At 42.2% G+C, this 18126-nt stretch overlaps 1 protein-coding gene across 1 annotated transcript; it reads left to right on the top strand.

The window, feature by feature from the left end:
* The first annotated feature begins 705 nt into the window (after window positions 1-705).
* On the top strand, window positions 706-17601 carry LOC310902012 (uncharacterized protein C2orf80). Its single transcript, XM_083842864.1, has 7 exons — window positions 706-2872; window positions 4006-4087; window positions 4613-4695; window positions 4830-4917; window positions 5339-5416; window positions 9864-9951; window positions 10522-17601. The coding sequence occupies exons 1-7, from the start codon at window positions 2832-2834 to the stop codon at window positions 10686-10688; spliced, it is 627 nt and encodes a 208-aa protein (XP_083698990.1). The 5' UTR covers window positions 706-2831; the 3' UTR covers window positions 10689-17601.
* Window positions 17602-18126: the final 525 nt, after the last annotated feature.

An 18126-nucleotide genomic window follows, 5' to 3' on the forward strand; every position in this document is an offset into this window, starting at 1 on the left:
GCCGCACCGCCATGTTAGGGGGAGCGCTCCACCCTCGGGACGCGGGACCCGACAGCCACCTCAGCGCAGCCGCTGGCAGCAGGCGCCGCATCTCAGGCCGTGCTCGTGGGGCTGCAGTGTGGGCACTGGGGGCTGCTGCCGACACCCGGCCCCAGGCGCACACAGCTAAAACGCTCCTAAAAACGCCTCAGAAAAGCCAGAAGATTGGTTTAAAGCACAAACCCCAGCCCAAAGTTAGGGCTTGGGCATCTGCAGAACTCAGCACCAGGCCTCTAGCCTGCAACTTTCTCCTAAAGAAAAAAAAAAAAAGTAACATTTTACAGCCTTTTATAGGGTTGCTAGCCCACACCTGACAGTGTTTAAGAGACATTTGACCAATGCTCTTACTAATATGCTTTAACTTTTGGTTAGCCCTGAAGAGGTCAGGCAGTTGGACTAGATGAACTTTGAAGGTCCCTTCCAACTGTTACCATAAAAGTCGGTCAAAGAAACTCTCTAAGACTCAATTTGGAGTTTTAGAAAGCAGGCTGGACGTGCTGGACGTGCAGGGGATTGGATCCTCCACATAGTGTGTGTACCAAGTTGTTCAAACTATAGGGGTTATATGCAATCAAAACATAAATATTCATCAGACTTTTGTGAAATAGTTAACATATTCACCTGTAACTCATTAAACTATGTAAATGTCTTTGACACATGCATTTATTTCCATCAGTGGTCTTTTGGGGGTCTCTGGTGGTCATCGGTAGCCTTCCTCACTGTGTTCACTGGTTGAACCCAGTTCTTGTGCATGCTCAGGCTCTCGTTCTTTCTTATCGTACTGTTTCAGCTTAGGCATGCATATTGAGCTCAGTCGGTTACACATCCAAGGACATATGCATAGCATGACTTGCTCGCCTAATCTTCTTCTGACACATCCTCCAGGCCTGGATCATCTTGCCCTTACTTTGAGATACAAGTCTGTATTTTCTTACAGATGAAGCTGGTTAAGTAACACAAAGTTTCTAGCCTTCCTTCTAGTAACTAAACATGGTAAGGTTTGAACTATCTGCTAATAAAGCACTTCAAATCTGACTCTTGTTCTATAAAGGAAGAGACCATTTGTCCTTTTAGCTCAGTATCAAAACTGAACTATTCTATAAGGAATTTTTCTTTCAGTAATTTACATTTTAGTCCAAATTTGTTCATAACTTTCCAAGCACCTTTAAGTGTATCTTCAAGAAGTTGGCATTGCATATGAAGATGTTAAATATTTTAAGGGAATGTCATAAAGCAAAGCATCCAAATAGCCTGAAGAACAGCAGCTTACAGAAGTGCAGAGGTGATTTGCAATACAAACAAGACTGGTAAAAATGCTTTCTGCCTGCTGCCATGTCTGGCTGGAAGTGCCAAATGTGAATGGCAGCTCTTTGCAGTAGTCCTAGATCCTACTCCTACTACTATTTTATGTGGTATATGTTAATATATTAGCTAATGCTAACATATTACCCTGTGCAAGACATGTCCTGTGTCCTTTGGAAGGACAACAGCAGAACTGAGTAGGTTATGTTGGGATTTCCTGCCTGTTAGAATTCTTCCTAATACTGTAAGCAAAAACATAATATTGATGAAAGAGCAACTAGCGTGATCCGTGCCATATACCATAGACACTGTTTTAGTTTTTTCTCTGTTCCATAACCCTACCTCTACTGATAGCTTCTTTTACAAGCAATTAGATCCATCAGAAGAAGCAGTGAATGGTCTCAGCCTCTCTTGTCAGCAAGTCATCTATGTTTGCAACTAGCCACTCAACAGTGAAACTCAATTCCTAAAAGCGTAAAAGTATCATTTAACTTGAGGCTGGTAGTTCAACCTCAGGGTGCAGTTTTAACCTCTTTTCTGTGGGTGTTTTTTTTTTTTTCCATTTTAATTTCTCTCAGCTCAGCAGCATTGTTTCTAAGTAACAGGAGAAAGCTACAGTCCTGCATGAAGCCATAGCTTAATTTCCTTGGCACACACACTCAGTGGCAGAAGCAAGAAGGGAAGAGCCACATCAAGAGGGAAATGCACCTCACGTTTATCTGAAGTCAGAGAAGTTCCAAACCCAGATCCTGAAGCCTTTTACAAGAGTTGATACAGGTAGTGCCTAATTTCTTGTGTGCATGTAAAAGAGAATATGGGAATAATATTCAGTAACAGTGAGCTTACTAGGCATGTCATTAGTTTGTGTATTATGGAACAGAGAAGTAAAGCATGCACTTTGAGTTTACAATACATTGGTGGGCCAAGTGTGAGCCGCTCTTTTTGCTATGTCCTGTCAGGCCAGCTGTTACCTCATCTCTTCCAATCTGTCCTACTCCCAGTCCATTCAATGATATACAGCTAACTGCCTTTGTACCCCATAGATCTGATAATACACAGTGAGGAGTGCAAGCCATGTGCTAAACAACTCAGAATTGGCAGCAGGTTAACAGAATGCATTATGTGAAAGAACATACATCACTGTGATGGGGATGCAAGCAACCTGCTGGCTGACACTCAAGATAGATGTCCATATTAAATGGGCCTACCCTGCCTATTTGCCATTACCAAACTCCTTACCCTCTCTTTCAGCACTGTGAATGTTGTCTTCTCTTTCTTGATTAGGTTTTCTCTCAGTTTCTATTGCAGTCCTTCCTGGGAATTGGTTTTGGCCAGATTTTTGAAGTTAGTCTCCAAGTGTCCCATACTCTTTATCCCTAATTCAAGTTTTTTTCACTGACAAAAGCACTTGGTAGGACACACTTCTCTTTCTCTCTCCTAGATCTCATTGAGCCACTTATATTACAGTGACAGCTAGAGTATCTCCAGTCATGGAAAGAAAACGCCTAAAGAAAGAGATTGAAAAACTCTTGTAAGTTGTAACTGCCCACAACTTCCTGCACTGCATTTGAGATAGACTTGTTTTCATCACAAAGAATTGTAATACCTAGCTGAATGATAGCTGTAAATCCTTTGTCTTCTTTTGCTGAAAAGCACAAACAGATCTCATCCAAGATGTAAGACAAGAGGAAATGGCTTTAATTTGTGCCAGGTGAGACTTAGGTTGGATATTAGGAAAAAAATTCTTCACTGGAAAGGTTGTAAAGTATTGGAACAGGCTGCCCAGGGAAGTAGTTGAGTCACCATCCCTACAGGTCTTCAAAAAATGTGTGGATGTAATGCTTAGTGACATGGTTTAATGGTGGACTTGGCAGTGCTAGGTTACAGGTTGGACCAGATGATCTTAGAAGTCTTTTGCAATCTAAGTGATTCTGTGATCCTCTTTTTCCTGTATAGCCTACATGCAATCTGCAGTGTGAGAGGTCCTGACTGCATATGTGACAGTAGAGAGGTTCCAGCAGAGAACTTGCTCTGCGTAAGTGGGAGTGAGCAGGGAGATGCAGAGTTCCTCCCTTGCTGTGCAGTCAGTACACAGCCAGTGCAGCAACTGTCTGGAAGGGATCTCCTAGCTTAGGCAGCAGCATCTCATGCTCTTTGATTAAGGGGTGCCCAGCAGATAACTCTTAGGGAATGTAAGCAATGTTTCCTCTACTTCATGTAAGTCCCGTACCCATCTTCCCTAGGACTCCTTGCATGGATCAGTAGTACTCAGTCTGAAGTAAGGTTGCTGAATCAGGCCCCCTACAAGGGAGAAAACCAAGCATCAGTGAAGCATCTTTCAATCTTTTGCCTGTACAGTGAAACTCCTGTAAGCCCCCAGACTTCTAATATTTGACTCACATTTGTATTTCTTCCCATATTTTGGAGCTTTTCGGTAAGACAACAATATGGTTGGACAGAAGCTAAGATTAGCAGCAGCGATGCATAAAATTAACAGCTTTCCAAATTAGTAGGGGTCTGTGAGGAATCCTGCAGCAGGTTCCTAGCACTGACTTACAGCAAATTTAGTCCTGATTTTGCACTAGCTTTGGTGTCGTCCTACATTTCTCAAGCACTGGATTACTTAGAACCAGTTGTAATTCAAAGCTGTTTTCTTGCTTTAAGGGGAGATTATGTTGGCATCAGACTACAAGAAAATGGATTTGATCCAAGTGGACAAAGGCAGCCCACCTTTCTAGATGACATGGTAATGACCAGACTTCCTATTTCCTATCCTATTCCCTTTATCTGCAGGGCTACTGAAAACTCTAAAGGATGTCTGTTTGATACAGTTAATAACCTTTTCCTACAATGATCAGTAAAGCTACTTACAGAGATGAGCTTCTAAAGAGATTGGCTGTGAACAGCATCCTAGATGTAACGTATCCAAGGTAATCCAAGTTTTCACTGATTTTCCAGCAAGACAAAGCTCATCCACAGGGTTATTTGAAGAAGTTTAAGTCAGCTAAGCAAAGGTAGTTTTTCACAAACTAACCTGTCTGTAAATAGCAAAACATCTTTCAGCTAAGCTGAGGAAGTCCTCCTGTGGGTGTTCAAAACCCCTCAAATCTCAGCAAATGTTCTACAGGTGTACAGCTGGTAAGGTACCCAATTTAGTTGAGGCAATACTGGGCTACAGCTCACCTTCCCTACATTTCTCTGGTCTTTTTCTCATTGCTCAGTTAAACAATTAGAGTAGAACAAAACACATGAAGCTCTTCTGTCTTTCCAGGTCCATTACAACTTAGCCTTCGCTGTTGCTATGCTGTGGTTATGTGACTTGGATGCTCAAACTGTACTGACAAGAGAGAAAATGTGAGTATTGCAAGGCTAAGATCCTAGTGTTGCAGTATGAAAATGGAATATAAGCAGCAGTGAATCAGGCCCAGGAATTCTTTGTGCTTTTATAACACCACACTAATAACCTTCTTGTTCAAAACATCATGCAGGAATTTGGCAGCTCGCAGCCGATACATGTATCCCAATCGAATTGAGAGAGAAGCTATGATATTATCTTCCTATGCTGGGATATTAATGGTAAGAAGGCAAGAAAGACAGCAAAATCTTTTTCTGTATGGCACTTGTCTAGAAACACTCTGTACCCTGTACGTCTTTGTTCATAGAAAACAGTATACAGACAGTGCACATATTACAAATCTGACTTTTTTTTTAATCAGGTAGCCATTAAGCTTCACTCAGCCTTAGAAAACTGAATAGACAATTTCAGTAGGTGGCCTTATGTATTTGTGTAGGTTTCTTGTTGCACCCAAACACAAAATGGTGAGCAAATTTTAAGACCAGATCTCAATAGATTTGTACTAGCAATACAAAATGGTACTAGGAGTTGAGGTGAAAGCTGTTTCAGAAACCAAAGGAAAAGGATATCATGTAGATTTCACACATTAACTTCAAAAATTGCTTCTGAGAGCTGAACCACTCTCTTCATCTCTCTTCACAGAATAGCATTCCCATTGAAGAGATCTTTGAGATTTACAGCATGGGACCTTCAGCAACACGATGGCAGAGCTCTGCAAATGTGAGTGATTTGCTGTTCTTTCAGCATCTCTTGTAGGGGGCTGAGTGAAGACTTCTCACCGGTAGTATAGTGCTTTGGGCTGGCATTCCAAGAATGCAATCCACACGTGACTCCATCATCTATCTTTACCTCTCAGCTGTGGACTGTTTTCCTTCCCACTCAGGCTAAATACTGTAGAATTATTCCCTTGTCTCATATCTGCCATCAGTGCTTAGATCTTTGCAGGCAGCCTTTCAGCATCACAACAAGGTGTAAAGCCATGTCAGGTTGCAGGTATCCACTGTGTACCTCAACTCTTCTGTCAGTCATGAGAGTGTGCGTCTCTTTCCTAATCTCTTAATCACTTACAGATCATGCTATCTGGGACTGCTATAGCTACTGTTTATCCCAGCTCTCCCATACTAATAAAGAGGGGATTTACTTCTACGAAAAAAAATTACTGTTAGACCAGCAGTGGTTAGAAATGTGGATGACAGCTGGCAACATCCTACAATAAGCTCTCACATCTCTATGTTAAGGCAGAGTATAAACATTAGAGATATTCAAGACAACAGGCTAGGATTGACATTGTGAATTTTATCTTAAGTTAGCACTTCCCATCTTCCTTTGTGGTTCTTGTCGATCCTCTCTCTGCAGATCCTTCATGATCTCATTGACTCATTTTTCCCCTATGTAAGCCGATAAATCTTCCTCCTAGGAAACTGTACTGTAGGTCTGAGATAACTAGGACAGAGATTAAATGACTTGCTCAAAGTCAGATAGTCTATCTGTGGTACAGCCAAATAGTCCCAGCTACTGTTTGCAGTTAAAAAGTTTCCAGAGAAGCAGGATATGTTTCCTTGCACACAGTGCTCTGACAACTTGACCTGCTGTCAGCCCCTGCACCAGAGTTGTTTGGGTCTAGTCGGCTCTCAAGACAGGTGGCAGAATGTGTGCCTCCTGCATCCCTTTAGCTGATATTTCTGAGTGTATTTACATAAGCAAAGGAATCCAATACTGTTTGAGACCTTCCAGCCCCATGCCAAGCAACTCAAAAACCCATGTAAGCAACCAAGCAACCAAAACTTCAGCAAGAGAACCATGTGGCACCTCAACTCAACTATTTTTAAGAAAAGAGCAGCAGCCCAAGGGGTCGACATATAAGGAGACACTTTAGAGAGGTGTTCCTGGAAGGTGGCATCCCCTCGATGCCATGGCCTGTAGGTGACCCACAGCAGAGCAAAGACAGAAGCACTGAGGAGCAGATGAAAAGTCAAGAAGTACAGAGAAGTGGTAAATGGAAACCATTTGCACGCAAGCCCAACCCATGCACCACCCATCACTTCACAGATGGAATTGGAACAGACTGAATGTAACCGTGAAAAAACAAGGGAAGCTGAGAAGAGGAAGGGTAGGAGAGGTTTTTGCTATATTTGATCTCTGGGGTTTGATTGCTTGATGCTTTCCTGATTGCACCACCACTGGGATCACAAATCTCTAGCAGCATGAGAGCTACTTCTAAAATCCCTACACCATCTTTTAATGTAATGAGTCACCCGCTGCATGTTAGAATATTAGAATAATGTGCTTCTGGGTTTAGAGGTTTATGAAGGCTTTTTATTGACAAGCTTCTTTCTGGCTTAAATGCCTAGCTGACCAGACTTCACGGTTCCTTTCTGGCTTGTACACTGGTGTGGGACTTTGCCAGTGCACGACAAGCATCGACACATAAGAGCTCTGACTTCAGTAGCTGACCTCCAGGGAGATGTTTTTGTTCTTGAAAGGGTAGACGCAGCTTGTTTGGCTCTGCTGTGCATCTGCTGAAAATTATCGCCAGGCTACCAGAAAATGAAACTGTATTTGGTGCACACAAAACTGGGTAGAGCAAACAAACCTAACTGAGCAATCAGATGAATACCATAAAAAAATCAGTGAACAAAAAGAAGATACTTGCTTTAGCTTTGCTGATCAGATCGTATCTTGGTCCTGCACAGATTTCACCAGTTAAAACTCTTCAATCCTATCTTGCCCCGACATTAACACCTACACCAGTCTTAAAGGGGTAACTCATTCCCAAACACATTCAAAAGACTTTCAGCTTTGCTTGCACTAAACACCTTTCAGAACCTATCCCAAACTTTTTGACATCTGCTGCCCTTTAGGTCTGAGAATCCAAAGAATAGATACTAATTGAGTGCTGTTAAACAGCTCAGTGACTCCTAGCTTTGGCCATAGCAATGATAACAATGATAAGCTATTGGACCCTTCTCCCACCAACCTCCAGCCTAGCCTTGTGTGCTACGAGCAGTGAAGTCTCCCACTGAATAGAGTGGAATAGAGTCTGAATAGAGACATATTTAGATTCTATAATATTTGTGCCTTTTAAAAACGTTGGATAGTAAACTCATGTTGTTCGCCCCCTTTTGATCTTGCAATAGCAAACTAGCTGCAGCCTTCTCTTTGGACATAGCAAAAAGCTGAACTATTCACCTCACACCTTACAGTATTCTAGGGAGAGGTGGAAAAAGGGCAGTCCAATTACTCACGAACATCCACATGTAATCCAGCTTTTGTGGCTTTGGCATAATACTTTATAGAGGAGCAGTCCTACTAGCATACTCTAATTACTGATAATTAGAAGCGGGAAAGGAAGACAGGTCCAAGGAGATACAGCTTGCTTCAAAAGTGCCGTGTCTGTGTTCAGAACAAGTCTCTCTAGATACAAATCTTTATTCATACAAGTAGTTACCCCTTAAAAATAGTGTATTATAAACTTTAATTCATGACTCAAGTCAAAAATATTCTGTATGGCCCAGACATTAACAAAAGAGCAGTTCTGTTGGAATATGTAGGATTCCTTTTCAGTGACAGTTCATTAAGCAACGATTAAAAACTGCTGTGGAATTGTTATCAGACCGTATTAGACGATCCACATGTAATTTGGAGTTTCTGGTACACACAACGTCTTGCTTGGCTTTAATATTAATGATGGACTGCCACCTGGCGTCCAGAAAGGGCTACAGCTACACTCTAGCTCACAATAACATGCATCAGAACAGCCGAGGCCATAACCTTTGTTGAATATTCTCATGGCAAGAACTGGAAGTGCCACTACATGCCACTTGGGGGCATTTCACAGCCTGTTTGTTGAGATGACAAATTTACCCCTCAGCTTCTGGGTTAAGCATATGGATCAGCTCTCCCTCCTTTTTCTGTGAGCATTACACTGTGTATCTTTTCTCTCATGGTCACTACAGGCCAGAACCCTTTTCTCTAGTAATTTCCAACCCAGGATATTTTTAGAAGTCACCCTTTTAAGTGCACACTACACACTGCAGAGGAGTGACGTTTTCTTGTAAATTTTCCAGCTACTCATGCTGTTTCCCATGGTGGTTTTTTTTCCGCCTCTTTGATTTATATTCTGATATTATGCAAACAGAGACAAAGAACAGAAATAGTTTCTGTTCATCTCGTGTTACTGTGCACTTGCCTAAATCCTACCCCTTGTGGACTCAGGGATACTTCCTTGGTAGTGACCAGGTAGCAAAGTTACAAAGTTTTCTCAAGATGAAGATAAGCCATTGTTATCAGGATCACCAGTTCCTATTTCAGCCAACAACGTTGCTTAATTTTAAGTATGGGCTTAAGCTCATTCCTACGCTGAGAATGGAACTGAAATGTTTTGCTGAATTTGAAGACTAAGTGTAGTTCATTTTCCAAAGCCCTAATTAGTTTAGGTGGTTAAATCTACTGTTTTCATTAACAGTAGCTCTTGGAAGACAACTTACGCCTCCTTAAGAGTTCAAAAGTCAAAGAACTGGAACGCAGCCATCTCAAAATTCTGTTTGTTCATCTCAGATTATCTTCCCCCACATTTCCCATCAAAACCAAGTAATGGAGATTCCTATTATCCCCCATCACTTCTGAAGCCTTGACTTAGGTCTCCTCAAAAAATCAAGCACCAGCTTTACTAAGATACATAGATACTTACGGAGCTTAAGTCACATCCTAGTGGGATTTAGGAACCAGAAGATTTATGATTCATGTGCAGGGACATCCCAGGCTGAGAAAGATATGATGATAGCCATAACAACTGCCTGCTGCTTCTCAGAGTTTCTCACCCCACTGTCCAGACATTTCAGCAGCTCAGCTGCTCATGTGGCAGCTGCCACTAGGATATTATGGTAGACCACAATCCCTATGCTATTCCAGTATGTGCAGGGCTATAAACTGCAGCAGTTCATCTACTGTGTGGACAACTGAGATGCTTGTGCAGCAGGGTTGGGCACTTCAAGAAGCTGGGTGGGCCAAGCAGTCAGACCAGACACTGCCAGCAAAGCTGTCCTCATTTGTCCATCAGGGCTCTGAAGCAGTTGTCTTACTTTCAGCTGACCACACAGCAGAGTGCACCCATTTGGCTTGGCACAGAGTTTCTGCAGATATACTGATCTGTGAATTGTCCTTCCAGGACCACTGGATTCAACCTTTCAAGCTCTCCCTGCATCCCTTTGCCATGCTGACTGCCCCCAAAGCTGCAGAGTACACCAGGAGGCACAGTGAGTACATTTCACCCCAACTCCCAGGAGGCCAGGGCAGGGGGACATGGGGTAGCTGCACCTGGCCCAGCAGTGCCACCAAGCTGGGGCCTGCTAAGCTCCAGCAGCTGCACATGGAAATGAAAGTAAACCTTGGTCTGTGCCTGTTCTTTTGGGTGTGGGAGGGTACAGGCATTTTCCCCTTGTAACTTAGAAATAACATCTAGCTCAGGCTCCCGAAGTCCATGACAATTGCAAGAGGGGTATTTTCCTCAACTTCAGATAAACAGTAAGATTGTAGGACCAGCCTTCATAACTGATCATCACTGGTTTGTTCTTAATCTTGGACTGACATTAGGACATTTGCATAGGTCAGTTATGCTACTGGCCAGTGAAAGAGCTACGCCCCCCCCATCTCTACTGCTTCTCCTGATGCAACTGAAGTGAGAGAAACTCTAGTGCCATTAGGGAATTTGAAGTGGAACTCTTCACCTTCAACCATGTATCACAACTGATCCCATAGAATAGGTCTGTATAACACCCTGAGGGCACTTTATAAGCCCAAGATGATGCAAGGCTCTTTCTCCCAAGGCATCAAGTACCAGAGAACAGCAGCAAATCAAAGAACTGACCCTCATACAGCATGGAGAGCTAAAAAGGACAGCAAGCAACTGGTTGGCAAAGTACAACAGGAGAACTGGAACAAGTCAGCAAACCAGTTTTGCAACAGCAGGGCTGGATTTGACGAAGTTGAATAAGCCCTGACTTCAGTGTGCACCACATGTCACACAGCAGGAGGGAAGCTGATCTGCCACACAGTCCCCATCTCTCCTCATGGATTCAGCCCCACATGCTGTGCTTTCATTTATTAACATTTGCATCCCACAGCGAGCTACAGAAGCAGAACAAGGAGCCTCTCCAGAGAAGCCTGGACCAGATTTGAAAGCAAAGAATGCAAGGGAAGCAAATATGCAAAGACCCAGACTTCATGTACCTCACTCAGCTCTAAGTGAACAAGTGAACTAATTAGTGTCTTCTAGCTTGGCACTGGTAATGCATTTATGTTTTTAATATCTTAGTCATCATTCCTTCCTTTCCACTCATCATGTACCTAAGACATTTTCTCTTCCCATAGCTCCCTCTCTCCTGCTTCTCTGACTGCGTTGGAAGCTTACATTTTCTCAGTGCACTCCTACTGCTTCTCAACCCACCATGCTATTTTTACAGAGCCAAAGAGAGGATGCAGCACTTCAGAGGCAGGAATTATACATTTTCCCTTTTCTACAGTGCTGTGCAACTCCCACTCATGATCCAGAGTGGGATAGGAATAAGCATCCCTGCATGTGACATAGGGGTTGTACCTATTAGGATGATCCTATTTTCTTCAGTTGTCCCCTTTAACCATCCTTTCTTATTTTCTTAAAGGACTCAGCTACAAAGAAAAAGCTTCTTCCTGCAGTGCCAGTGCAGCACTGAAGCCTGTCTTCCATTGTTTGTAGGTCTCTAATGGTTTGGCTTACATCCATGACGTGCAGCCCAAAAACACTCCTTGAACACTCTTCTTTTCCTAGATGGACTGTCACAACCATCATCCTTGTACTACCTCCACCTTGGGATAAGATTTGGGCGCCCATCATTTCCTCTCCATATCCCTCCCTTCCTCTGACTGGAAGCCTGGGCACATTGCTTTCAGGGCTCTGTAGGGCAGTAGAAGTATTAAATTAAGGAGTGTTAAACACACCACTGCTGAGAGGTGCATTTAACACTCACTGCAGGGTACAGAGACTCCATAAGAGCTTTTTACATATAAGAATGACAGAATTAAAGACTCCCAGCTACTTCTAGCCAGGTGATATCCATCCAAAGTAGGGTCACATACTGTACAACTGCATTAACCCATAGCTTAGAGATGGTCCTATATCCTAATGCAGAAATACTAAAGAAAAATAACCAATAAACACTTGGAAAGCAAAAACATTTTTATTCTTATGCCTGTTGATTCTCAGACACTGAGTCTATTTACAGAGATGCCAAGAGACAGCACTGCACAAGAAAACCTGGCAATAGTTACACTGAATCAGAAGTTCCAGTGTTCTTTTAGAAGTTCTCAGACTCAAAGCCTGGTTTCAACTCATCAGGTGCAGTTCTTCCTTTTTTTTTTTTAAGAAGGAACATGTATCACAAGTTTCCTTTTAAGACAAATCTAAAGTAGTTGCTGTAAACACCAGTCCTCTCACTTCTAAACTGCCCATAGACTTCAGCATAGCATGGTACATTCAAAAATTACAGATTAACTAGTAAGTTTTTGTGCTGACATTGATGGGGCTTCTCAGTCATACCATGCCTTTCTCAACTTTCTCTTCAAGCCATCTGAATCAAAATTCAAGGCCTAAGAGATTCAGATCAGGAGGCTAGAAGGGACTTCAGATCATCAGCAATATTGTCCTCCCTAACACAGGAAGCCAGCAAGTCTTAACCCACGAATTTCTGCAGCATTGGCTGCTTTGGCCTGGCTGGTTCACCCTGCAGGAAGCAGGATTTCCAGAACTCACTGTCCAGTCCCACTTAGCAGCTTCTGCCTCTTCATGGCCCACATTCACTGCCAGGACAGGCCTGCCCTGTCACACTCAGCACAGGCTCATCCCAGGCACTCAGGGCATCCATCAGCTTCTAAACAGACTTCTGTTTTCCCTGCAAATAAGGTCAGTAGAGCAGTAGGCAGCAGCTAGTGCCAGGACCTGAGCAAAATTAATCCCAACTCAAACAGCACCAGTCTGATCCCTTGAAAGGCAAAAACTGTGCTTCGAAATGAGGTCAATACAAGAAGGGAGGGGTATTACTGAGGGGTACTGATGTGAGCACAAGTAGCAGAACAATGGAAGGGGGGTGGTTAAGATTAAACAGCTAGAAAGAGAGCTTAACATCTTGTGACTGATTTCTGTTCACTGACCTGCAATAAACAAGACTTTAACAAATAAATAGGTCATTAGCTGTTTTATTACAACACTGTCTTTGCTATTAGATCACTGCCATGAACTTCACTTTTCAATGGCTAGTATTTCCTGCTTGTTACAGAAGAGCCTGTTGGAGTTAGCAGGAGGAAGCAACAGGATAACCAACATATTCAGTAGCACAGGACTATGCACTTGCAAAAGACAGACAGCAACAAGAACAAACACTGGAGTCAAAGCAATGAGAGATTCAGGTTTACTCCATCTGTCCAAAACAATGTTGTGGTAAATGAGGCTGTCTCCACAAGAGGAGTTACACTTGGAAGATTCAGCTTCTCTGCTGTGTTTTCCATAGTTAACCATGGCCAGAGGTGCTCAAAATAAGAATTAGCCCACACCAGCTCCAAGAAGGAACTTGTTTGTAGCAAAGTAGAGTCAGAGGACACCAACTGCCAATTTCTACAGACTGTCACCAGGTCAGATGTCATGGAAGTGATCTGCAAGTTACTTGCACATTGCCAGTGCTAAACATATAGTCAGTTCACATGAAGCAAGTATGTGCCATGGCTGCCAAAGTCAGCTGTGGCCAGACTTTGTGGCCTTCCCTGGGGACTTGCATTAACATTCATTGCTCAAAGAATGCTGCTGTGCAATCCATGCAGCAATAAAGATGAATGATGTACAGGAACTCTTAAAAATCTATCCACCAGTTTGCCATACACAAGGGATTACACTTCGAAATAACGGTGTTGCTTCAAACCACCAAGCCAACTTTGCACTACATTTTCATACTGGTTATTTCTTACATGCTCACATTGCCCATTGCCAGTTCAGCTGAGTCCAGGTCAGCAATCCAGACTGCACACAAAAGAAAAATCAAGCTCTAAGTGTACTTACTGTAATAGTAACAATATACCAAGTCAAGTACCACAGCTGTCAAGCAAACACCACAAGGCTATGAGCAACAGAAATCCAAGAGGATCAAGGCAGAATGTCTGAGGCAACTCAGAAAGCTCAAAAGAATAGGGCTGAATATACTAAAGAGGACATATAACCTGTTTGGAAACAGTGAGTGCACATTATACCGTCATTTAATCGGGATACAGTTAAAAAGAACAGCAATTAAGTGGTTTGTAATGGAAGGATATGAGGGGGAAGGTTCACTCAGAACTGGGCAGATGACGACTTTCATACCTTGTGTCATTGGTGAACTTGAGATTCAGGCCCAAACTCGTGTTATGGGATTCAGACGCAAATCCTTAACAAGAGCTGAGGGGAAACAACCTATGCCAAAAGTGAGATGGCATTCCCCCCACCCCAGAAAATACCTCTTTCCTTTCTTGCCACAGCACTGAAAGCCCTTTTCTTTGGCCTGAAACCTTGTAAGCAAAGCTGTACTCCTGTGTCTCCCAGACCTTCCCCTGCATCCACAAATGCTTATTTGTTCCATTGGAGGTGGAGACTATGTACTTGCAAACAGAGCTCTTAAATAAATTAGATCTACAAAGGTGCATGCCAAGTTAGCTGACAAATCATGTTGACAAGGTCTTCACATGCTTGAATGAGTTTTCCCAAACATGTAAGATCGTAACTCTGTTTTTGGAGTATAGTAGTTTTCTTTTGATCTTAAGTCTCACCTACTGGTGTTATAAAACATTTATATAACCAGCTTTGCGTATTCCATGACGTAGCCTGTTTTTAAAGAGCCTAAGATCTAGGTTCAAGGAACTGATAATCATAGAACTAGTCAAGGTTTGATCCAGCCCCACATCAAACAAACAAGAAAAAGTGACAGAAAAAGCTCCAAAAGGAAGGAATAAAGTTTTCCATAACATAATAGCTCTGCTTTAGTGCTAAAGAACAATCCTTTCTGGTTCCAGATAGAGAGCAACTCAAGTTTAACGTAGCTATCTTCTCTTGATTTTCTAAAATAAACTTTCACAGAAAAGATTTACAGCATCAGCAACTAATTCAGATATATTGATAAACATCTAATAGAACCCTTTGAGTTGTTCCTACGTTTGATGTAGCAATCTCTGTAGTTTTCATGGATGCAACAGTTAACCACACACCATGAAGAAACAAACATTTTTCATTGCTATTTCGCTGTAACACATGGCTATGTTAGAAATCTGTACACAATAAAAGAGAAGGCAAAAGCCACCACTGCTCAAGATGGAGACACGTGACAAAATGGAAGCTGAGTTCCTCTCCTGCTCTCAGAAAAAAAGACAACCACCACAGAACAAATTTAGACAAAGGTGTGAGGAAAAGAGATATAACAGACCTAGGAACTGCTCAGGTCCACCAAGTTTGATGGCTTTTCAGAAAAGGAGGTACTATAAAGAAGAAATTCTTAGACACCCCTGTTGGGTCAGTGATGTGAAGTAGTTGATCCCAGCTCAAAGCATAGCGACTCTACAGTTATACAGTAATTCCCTTACACACAGCATCAGCAAATGAAAAAAAGCCCCATGTGGTAAATGCAACGAACACCGTAACTGAAGCAAAAAAAAAACATGAGATCTCCCCAGAGCTTAAAATGGGCCCTTGTGCTACATTTTGCAGATGCAGTAGCAGGACTATGGTATATAAAAGCAACCACAGTGTTTGCTCACAACTCTCAGCTTTCACCTCAGCAAACTGCCAAAACAGGAGAGGTAGTGGAAGACCCAGGATGCCAGTACCCTGCTCTGAGACATACTAGGATGGACTATGAATCTTTGCAAGAGTTTATATCACTTCTTTTTTTTTAAATGAAGACCAGAGCTTCTGGGGCTAGTGCTATGAATGCAGCAATGACCACCCTGACCTACAGCTCCATGTGAAACAATACAACTGCATCAGGGTGGAAAAAGACAGCTGGATGACTTACAAGAAGCCCAATTGCTCAAGATATCAGTACTTTAAGACAGGGAGACTATCCTAACTTCCAGAAGTGGTTCAGTCTCAGCAGCTCCATCAGGTCTTGCCATGTAATACTACAAGTGAGTTCTCCTTGACAGCCTATCAGTTTGAAAAATCTGGTTTACCCTTTAAGGGTATAGTTACACACACTCCAGGCAACGTTCAGGAATACAGTGCAAAATTTCATTGGTGAGGAAGGAAATAAGCTGTTTAATATCAGTGCTATTTCCAGGGCCTGCTCATACTTTGGAGATGCTTAAAGAAAGCCGAGTGACTATCACCAGGTAAAGAATGTTTTATATTGCATAGAGAACATCTAGCAGCACCAGGCATTGTAAAGTTCTGCTGTGGGATGGTGTGCACAGCTTGCTCATGACCACAGTCTGCTCAATTTAATCATTTTATGCTAGGAAAGCTATACCCATTCCAAATCTGACTTAATATGTTTTGTGTCATTGAATCATAACAAAGAATTAATACTTGTTAAAGTACTTCTGCTGCTCTGGGTAATGCTGTATAGTATATCTTACTAACTACAGAAGTACTCTACATACCCATGCTTCACATAGCTCTGCAGTTTGACGCCTGACAATTGCCTGCACACTGGTATATAAAGGGAGCATATAGAAAAACATGGTAGATGTGTTTTAATAGCACAGTTCTGAGATGGCCACATTATTTATGGCTGGTCATGAGTAACCAATGCAGATCATCTCAAAAATCATATAAATACATTTTCTCCTATAGCTAATATATACACATAAGCTATACAGATATAAAAGGAATGTTCCTTTTACTTATATATTTTTTCCTTATAAACCCCACTGTTTTCAATCAAAACATCCTCCATTTATTTCCTACCATACCTATGACCATGTCCCTTTGCTGGCAACTCCTGAACCCCACGTGGTTAAGAATTAGACCCCCTCACTGAGCTTCAAAAGAGATCTCCTAGCAATTCCCTGTCCCCAGACTAAAGCACAGTTTCTCAGAAATGCACATAATAGCTGGGAAAATTATGCTGTTCTGTATGTCTCACTTGTTCAGTAATGAGAAAGTTAATTTCCAGTCTTTCATACATTTCTGCCATGTTTGCCACTGCAAAAATGTTTCCCATAATATTTAGCTTTATGAAATAGGCAGGTTCCAAGGTCAAATGAACTCACTGATGCTTGCCCATCAGTCCCAGACTACACCCCTCTCCCTGAGACCTACTCCCTCACTGTTTTAGATGATTCTTGAATCTTGTATGAGATGCCCAACTTCAGGCTGAAACCTGGCAAATACAAAAGATTCCTTGGGTAGGGTGCAGTAAATGCCGAAGTTGCTCTTTGCGGAGGTTGGTTGACTTGCACCGAGTTATTGCTCCCATGCTAAGTAAACAGTGAATGCATTCCAAAATGCTTGTTTAAACTAATGCTCCTTCAATACTACTAATGAATAATAGCTGTGCCGTCCAGAGTGAAATCTGATTTCTTTTGCCTTTCTAGAGGGAAAGGAGAATACCTACAGAAACAATAATAATTATCCAGCTTCTTCAGAGTACACTAAATGTTAAAGGTCCAACTGCATATTGCTAACCAGACTCCATAGAACTGGCATCCATTCCTAGATCAAAACTTGTAAAATTGAGCAAAAATTTAGATGAAAGAATCAGACCTTCCATTAATAGTTGTATCCAATGATGTACTGAAGAGGAAAAGGACAGAAGGATGAAGTGGAACACAGAACAAAGTGAACACTGTATTTGGCATCAAATTCTTTACACCACGTGGTACAAACAAGCTGCTCTGTGCTACCACTAGTCCAGCAACGCTTACCACTCTGATCCCAGCTGTGCTTAGTTTCCTCCAGAAATTATTTTAACTCCTTAAATCACACCACCTATATAAAGCACCTTTCAGTGAGCCTGTACTTCATGACCTAAACGATTAGCTGGTGTCAGTCACCCTGCCTCTACCAACTTCAGAGCTGCACTGATCTGCTTTGGCAGGAGATCCAGCCAAATCCCTCAGTTGCCAGGCTATTCGGCATGCAAAAGGAATGACATAAGCATACCAGAGTGGATTAGAAACAGGACCACATCCTGTTGTGGTGGGGAAAGTCTACTGCAGCATTAATTATCCTTCAGATAATTACATATATGCTTACTAATCATCTGAATTCTGTGCCAGCAGGCACTCTGTGCAGTAATGAATGAGAGCCGTCATAAAATATAACAAAACAGTTAAGAGATTTCACATCTTAATAACATACCATCTCTAATTTGGCTAGTAGGGTCTAAATATCCCCTGCTCCCCTCCAAGTGACTTTCAGGCATAGTTAGAGATATACTGAT

This window comes from Anser anser (assembly GCF_964211835.1).
Source record: "Anser anser genome assembly, chromosome: 6".
NCBI classification, from domain to species: Eukaryota; Metazoa; Chordata; class Aves; order Anseriformes; family Anatidae; genus Anser; species Anser anser.

Bases quoted from the DNA above. Each gene is read 5' to 3' on its own strand.
- LOC310902012 (XM_083842864.1), top strand. From the start codon at position 2,832: ATGGAAAGAAAACGCCTAAAGAAAGAGATTGAAAAACTCTT. The intron at 4,088-4,612 runs GTAATGACCAGA...CTGTCTTTCCAG, and splicing joins CCACCTTTCTAGATGACATG to GTCCATTACAACTTAGCCTT. The intron at 5,417-9,863 runs GTGAGTGATTTG...TTGTCCTTCCAG, and splicing joins GATGGCAGAGCTCTGCAAAT to GACCACTGGATTCAACCTTT.